General features: G+C 43.6%; 1 protein-coding gene and 1 long non-coding RNA gene across 3 annotated transcripts; one reads left to right on the top strand and one right to left on the bottom strand.

Moving 5' to 3' along the window:
• Positions 1-1,044: 1,044 nt before the first annotated feature.
• Positions 1,045-6,945, bottom strand: LOC149036957 (uncharacterized). 2 transcript variants are annotated; one of them, XM_089190543.1, is made up of 6 exons: positions 6,556-6,945; positions 6,177-6,248; positions 4,007-4,641; positions 3,314-3,732; positions 2,847-3,152; positions 1,045-2,457 (listed from the first exon to the last, which is right to left on the bottom strand). In XM_089190543.1, exons 1-6 carry the CDS (start codon positions 6,684-6,686, stop codon positions 1,717-1,719), a joined length of 2,304 nt encoding a protein of 767 aa, XP_089046669.1. In that variant the 5' UTR covers positions 6,687-6,945; the 3' UTR covers positions 1,045-1,716. The 2 variants fall into 2 exon arrangements, with proteins under 2 accessions (XP_089046669.1, XP_089046670.1); XM_089190544.1 differs by lacking the exons at positions 6,177-6,248; positions 6,556-6,945 and adding an exon at positions 5,141-5,272 and having other exon boundaries at positions 4,007-5,089.
• LOC149036958 (uncharacterized) lies at positions 3,025-6,098 on the top strand. Its single transcript, XR_016181972.1, has 2 exons — positions 3,025-3,165; positions 3,302-6,098. It is a non-coding gene; the product is annotated as an uncharacterized LOC149036958 (long non-coding RNA).
• Positions 6,946-7,307: the final 362 nt, after the last annotated feature.

Below are 7,307 nucleotides of genomic sequence, written 5' to 3'. Positions count from 1 at the left end.
CCTAACCCTAACCCTAACCCTAACCCTAACCCTAACCCTAACCCTAACCCTAACCCTAACCCTAACCCTAACCCTAACCCTAACCCTAAACCCTAACCCTAACCCTAAACCCTAACCCTAACCCTAACCCTAACCCTAACCCTAACCCTAAACCCTAACCCTAACCCTAAACCCTAAAACCCTAACCCTAACCCTAACCCTAACCCTAAACCCTAACCCTAACCCTAAACCCTAACCCTAACCCTAACCCTAACCCTAACCCTAACCCTAACCCTAACCCTAACCCTAACCCTAACCCTAACCCTAAACCCTAACCCTAACCCTAACCCTAACCCTAACCCTAACCCTAACCCTAACCCTAACCCTAACCCTAACCCTAACCCTAAACCCTAACCCTAACCCTAACCCTAACCCTAACCCTAACCCTAACCCTAACCCTAACCCTAACCCTAACCCTAACCCTAACCCTAACCCTAACCCTCATTTCCACACGCGATGGTTGAATTTAGCCGGAAAAAGCACGGTGAGTGTTAGGGTTAGCTGAAAAAATTCCTAAGCAAGGGTGAATTTCTTTCTGGAACCATTAATAGTTGGAAGGAATTTGCTTAAATAACAACCCTTACCGCCTGTCTGGGGGTAAAACCTTGAACTTAGACTATAATGCACTGCTTTTCTTAACGAGGATCTATTTTCATTTCAATATGGAGGGCGAAATTTGGCAAAGTGCCCCAAAGAGAGATCTCGGACTGACAATTGGAAAAAGAGGTTGAATTTGTCTTTTCAGAGTTTTGTCGGCAGTCTAATTGTTGTTGAATTCCTTTCTCTGAACTGCAAACCTCTTTAGTGAAATGAAGGTGAAAACAAAAGACCATTTTATCGCAATTGGTTGACAGCTTGGTAAGGAAAGCTGCATTTATAGCGATCGTGGTGACTAGAGTTAAAGGAGACACTTTTGAATGTTCTCATCTTTGTGGGCACAGCGACCTGCTTCCCTTTTGTGGCGGTTATTAAAAATAACTTATTATAGCAGAGAACGAGTACACATTTTCTCAACCATCAACTCAATTTTATTTTAAATGTGTTGAATTCCAAAATGAACACGCTGGTCAAATTTCAAAATCGAGCTAAACTATCTGTCACCTTTGTCACAGAAAAAAATTAGTTTGCTCACAAAAACACGACCGCCTTAGCTTGAATATTATCATCAACAGCTTGTGAGGAACTTAAAAAAAAAAAAATCTTGCAAACACAACATTTACGGAACACACTGGCCTGTGTTGAACTCTGAAATGAACATGCTGGTTGAATTTCAAAATCGAGTAAAACCATCTCACCACTGTCACAGAAAAGACCAATTTCCTCAGAAAAACACCACTGCCCTAGCTTGAATATTTATCCACAGTTTGCGACAGACTTTGACATTGATCATCTTGTTATAAAATTGACTGAAACCACCTCTCACGATTGTCGCAAAAAAAACATTCATTTCTTCAGAACACACTGGCCTGTGTTGAACTCTAAAATGAACATGCAACCTGGTTGAATTTCAAAATTGAGTAAAACCATTGTCACAGAAAAAACTAATGTCCTCATAGCTTGAATATCTATCCACAGTCTGTGAGAGACGTTGACATTGATCATCTCGAACTCCAAAATGAACATCCAAGTGAAAAGCTTACAGTCTGACTGAAAATTTGTTTTACAGTTAGGTACCTCCTATTGGAAGACAGTCCTGTCGATCTCTTCTTCTTCAGTGGGATCTTCTGGCTGGAGAAACCACAGCCACCTGTTGTTACTGTCTGGTATGCACCTTCGACGTATATACATGAGTGCTGCGATCTGGCTATGGTGGTCGCTGTGATGGCCAATGGCGCTGGCTATTTTAGACAAGTTGCACCATACGTCTCCCCAGCCTCTTTGTAAGAGAAGGTGTTGGAGACGTGGACGGAGCATGACCAGCATTCCAGCGTTGGCTATATATCGCAATCTGGTGGCACTACAACTCAGGATGTCCTCCAGGGCCTTGCAAAGCAGGATCCTCCTATCTTCAGGGATCTGTCCACCGTTCAAACATTGTGCGATCAGGGGTGCAAATTCCAACATGGCAGCCAGCCGTCCGTTTCTTTTCAAGCCCAGCGCAGTGATTGTGGGTTGGTCCAGCTTGTTTACGAGCATGCAAATGGAGCAGGTTGGATTCTGACATTTGGTTCTCACGTCGGCCATATCTCCCCCCCCTTCCTGGCACAGGCAGTACGGGCAGCTCTGATCCTCTTCATCCTGGGAGTCTCTCACGACCGGCTCTCCCAGGCAAGTGCAGTCGGCCCCAGTGGCTGTCCAGACGTCGCGGACTCTCTGCCTCGCTATTCTGGTACGTTCCTCTGTGTAGACCCTGAGAGCTGCAGATTGTCTAGCCTGCTGTAAGGCTTGCGTGTCTGAAGATCTGGCCTGCTGTTCTGCCTAGGGAGAGAAAAAAAAAGCAACAGGTGAGGTAGGTACCTCCACTAATAATAATAATAATAATAATAATAATAATAATAATGATAATAAAATTAATAATAATAATAATAATAAAGCATGCTTCGTGCAAGTAGTGAAAATTAAAAAATTTAAAATGGGGTGAAAATTTTTTAACTTACAATTGGTTCATTCTCAATTTCCCCCTGCCCCTCTAAAAGGTCAAAATTAAATGTAGGTTAAAAGTTTTTGACAAAGATTGAGTCTCAATTTCCTCTGTCTCCTGGCCCCAACTATTCAGCAAATGCCAATCTAATATTTTTGAAGTTAGCACCTATCAAATCATTTTGTCAGTCAATGTGCAGTTATTTATTTTTTAAATTTCAGTTCACCTGTGGTGGGTTGCAAGGTTGGTTTCCTTGCAGGAACTTTTGCAGTCTGTCCAAAGACTCTCTGTTGGGTATGCGTGTGGCTATGATTCCCGGCAGTGCTAGCAGACGCTGCCGGGGATCTGGTGGTACTTCCTGCTGCACTTCTTGGTCCCTCGGTCTTTGCTCAGCTACTGGCCCTTCTGTGGACACCTGGGATGCTCGGGTGCTGGCACGTCTGGGCGTCGCCTGCTTTCTTCGTCTGACCAAGCCGGAGCTGCCGCTGGGTCTTCGTGTGGGTGTCGCTTCTGCAGCTGTGACTCGCAGTGCCTGTTATAAAAGGGTGAGATATATCTAGTTGGTCATCTAAAACAAGGCCCTGCATGATGAAGAGGATCTTTAAATGCGTGTATTATGGTCATCTGGAGTAATGGGTTCTAAGCTCGTCTACTGACTGACTGACTCGCTCTTAATCACAGGAGAGACCCTACCTGAGTCGTTGTCTGCACAGACACGTAACACTGCAGCAGATTTTCTATGTGCCTTGTCACGGTTTCAGTGTGCTCTGGGGTTCCTCGGGCGGGAAGTGGGTCCAGCTCCTCTTCAGCATCCCACCCGACGGAGAGTTCTGACTCATCCGAACTGCTGTCCTCCCCATGGTCTGGAGCAGAGGCTATCACCAGATCCCAGTGGGAAGAGCTGGCCAGTCTGAGCCCCTTTGTCTGTTCGGCTTCCAGGGGCGTCATGGTCAGGAAGTCCACTCCAAATCGAAGCATCATTTCCACCAGACGTGCAGGCTTGTCTTTCTTGCCCGCATATCTGATTGCTGTCATTCGCGCGAGCATCAGTTCTGTCACGGTGAGTCCCAGACCTCGTATCATTTCTTTTGACATGAAAGCAGCCACGTCACCTGCAAGAGAGTCGATGTCAATTGCATGTCCTGAGCACTAGCCCTTCACAAGAACAAATCACTTTGTACCAAAGGTAATCAGAGGAACTGCATTGAGAACACAAGATGTAATAAGTGAGTCTTCCAAAACTGTCCCAAGCTTGAATTTTCTTTGGTGCTAGCAGAGTTATCATTTTTACCTCACAATGGAATACTACTACTACTGTTTTTGTTTGTTTGTTGGTTTTTTTTTTTTTAAAGAAAAAAAAATTGTTAAGAAATGTTTTCAAGTTACCTGGAGACACGCTTCGAATTCCCTGGTTCGAAATGCGTGCTGCCACCGTGATATTGCCGGGCAAGATTCCTCTGTGTGTGTCCGTGATGAGACGACGAGGGAAACCATGTGTAAACTGGGCAGAGACATCGCTCCAGTGGGGGGCATTCAAGATCATGACGTTCCCAAAGAGGTCAAGGCGTACCAAATTCAAGTTGCGGTCGAATGCCTCGTTGCCACATCTCAGACTCCCATCCAAGGCCTGTCCCGTGGTTAGAAACATATCCTCCTTGGACAGTTCATTTCTTCTTTCTTGTGAGTGGTCTGACTCCTGCCGCTGTGTGCTGCACCATTCCTCTCTACTCTGTACATAGCGTGAACAATAATCTCTACATGTCTGCAGGTCTTCAAATACCACTTCTCCAGCTTGGTCCTCAGCAAAAAGCCCTGCGGGCAAACGCAAGCTGTCATACAGGAACAGATTGAAGTTGAACCGCATTCTATCTTCCAACGATACCGCCAGGCCAGACGGGAAATACGGTGCAACAAGGACCGGTGCCACATTCCTGCTTGTGGATGGCTGGTTGTCTAAGGCCACATGCAGCATTGGTGAGTCCCGGGGTTGTGTTTCATCATCAATGAACGAGCTTGAAGGGCTAGGAAAAAAAGGGAAAAACAAAGCATGAAAAAAATTGAAAAAACATGAATTGCCTTGCTCAAGAGCTACTTCTGTTTCCTTTTTTGAACGTGGGTGAATCCTTGTTTACATTTTTTGCCTCGTCATCATCATCATCTCGCGAAGAAATAAGATGAAATTTTTGAATATGGAAAGAGCATATGAACCATTTCAGTTATCTCTGACAATCTGAGCCCCATCGATAGATAACAAACAGTTTCCCAGGAATTCTCTTTTCAAAACCCCAAAATTTACAGGGAATGCATGAGCTCGTTGATGTTTTGCCTGCAAGCGATTTTGCAGTTTTTTTTTTTACTTGTGGCCAATTTCTTTGTGACTGATTGCAAGGAGTCGAAACCTAAACAAACTGCATAATTCAACCAGCTCTTTTCATTTTTGAACATGACTGGTATACACAGCTACATCTCCTACGGGTTCACCGGCATGCTAATGGGCAAAAATGTAAACAGGGACGTCACGATCGATCGACCATTCTAACCAATTTGTACTCTTTGGTATACAATCTCAAGTTCTCCAGTCGAGTACTACAAAAGTTGTAGAGTATTTTATTTTGCCCTGTTCCTTGCACAGCAGTTCTCACTTTTATGTGCTCCGTTCATCAGATAGAGTGGACAAACCCAAGGCACATGTCAAGTGCAATCTGTTTCCTGGGTAAGTTTGAGCAATTTGGTTGGAATTTTGCAGTAGCCTGATGGCTAATCTGATGTAACACCACCGAAACTATCTTTGGCCGAGTTGAAATTTAATTCGACAATATTGAGCACATGCCTTTTTGAGAACTACTGGGGCATGGATTATAATTATATTAACAAGGCTACAATAATAATAGTAATAATAATAATAATAGTAATAATCAAAGTAGTAGTAATAATGATAATAGCATTAAGAAGAATAACAATAATTCTGATGATGATCTTCAACCAGAGCAGTAGATGCCCTTCAAAATCTGCAGCCAACTAATACCCCATTCACACCAGCAAAACATGTTTTGTTAAACTGGTTTTCATTGAATGAAAATTATAAACAGAGAACTGAAAAACTTGATTTTCCATTGGATTCAAGTACTAGCTAACTTGTATTTCCAATGTGCTACATTCAAGTCAAAAATATTCGGTTAAATAGTTTCTATGAAGAAAAAAAAAATTAAACTGTGTTTAACAAAACAACTTTTAAACATGTTTAAGCTTTGGTGTGAATGGGGCATAATTTGGTTTCGGTGTTCAAGAAATATTGTGGCAAGATATTGAAAAATACCAGTAACTGGGGAGAAAACACTTATGTACTATTATCCTGGTCAACTCCCAGGGAAAGGGGCACGCCTTCCATGATTCGAGCATATAAAAGGGCATGGTTGATCGTGTTTTCTTCTGAATTTTGGAAACCTTTGCCAGAAATAAAGGAATAGACCAACAGACATTCTCTGTCCCAATAAGTGACTCTGGGGGAGTAGATAGAATCTAATATGTGCCCACTAAGTCAAATTTAATATCATACCTTTCCTCGCTTGGATCTTCCTCGTCTTGAACGGGAACGGGAACGGGAACGGGAACGGGATCAAGACGGGAACTGCAATGCGAAAGAGAGTCGTCGCTAAGTACACCAAGTAAAAATCAAGCGTGTATAGTACCATGCCGACAATGTATAGTACAAACGCATAGTACAAAACAACAAAGACAAAAACTCAGAAAGAAGAGGCAGAGACGACCGCAAATAAAACAGCTTCCAAATGAATACAATGAATGCAATGATTGCCTACTGGTCATTTCACTGGGTGCGGTTCACCTCGGGGAACAATGACAAAAAAAACAAAAACAAAAACCAACAAAAAAGTAAACAGAACAGAGCACCATGTGTATTTTAGCGCGTTACCGACCTGCGACTTTCCGCAGCTTGTGTTTCTATAAACTCCCAACCCCTTGCTCTTTTGGAACGTTTCCTTCTGGGCGGCATGTTGAACGACCTTAACTGTGTGAGTTCATATGGGGAATGAGCTGAGAATCTCATCTGGGACGTGTTTAAAGACAGGACCAGCAAGAGGAGGGCGTGCTTAAGGTTCGTGAGTGTTATTTTCGACGAGGTCACGCAGATATTTAGGATCAAAGTTTAGGACCCTCGAGCGAATTCCAGCAAGCTAAAACAGAAAAGAGAGAAGCTACGAACACTCGAGGACGATTATTTGATGAGAGATTGAAAATCGACGATGTATTAGGTCAGGTGTCGTGACTTATTCACTTCAACAAACGACGCGCTCGCCATTCCTCGCCTTTCGTGCCTCCAAGACAACATGGCTGCAAGTTTCCAAAAATGGCACCGGAAGTGGAGGTCTCTATTGTGTTCGCGCAGGTTCTGCGCGTACACAATAAATGATTGATAGCCCTGGCCACTTCCTGCCTTCCCAGGTACGTGACTTCTTACACACGACGTGACTCGAACTGAAAACAATGCGTGGGAACTAGCGCGTCTCTCCCCTTGTACTTTGGTCAACGTGGGACGGCAAGGAATTAATTCAATGAAAATTTCACCCCGTCGACTTCCAAAGAGAATGAATTTTGCGTCCGATGGACGGAAAGTTCTTCAAATATATTGCGCGTAGAGCTGATCACTACTATACGTTTTTATTTCCCG

The sequence above is a fragment of the Pocillopora damicornis genome, chromosome 12 (assembly GCF_964200805.1).
Source record: "Pocillopora damicornis chromosome 12, jaPocDami1.2, whole genome shotgun sequence".
NCBI lineage: Eukaryota > Metazoa > Cnidaria > Anthozoa > Scleractinia > Pocilloporidae > Pocillopora > Pocillopora damicornis.
The sequence above is the reverse complement of the archived record's forward strand: the minus strand, read 5'-3'. Positions and strand labels throughout refer to the sequence as shown.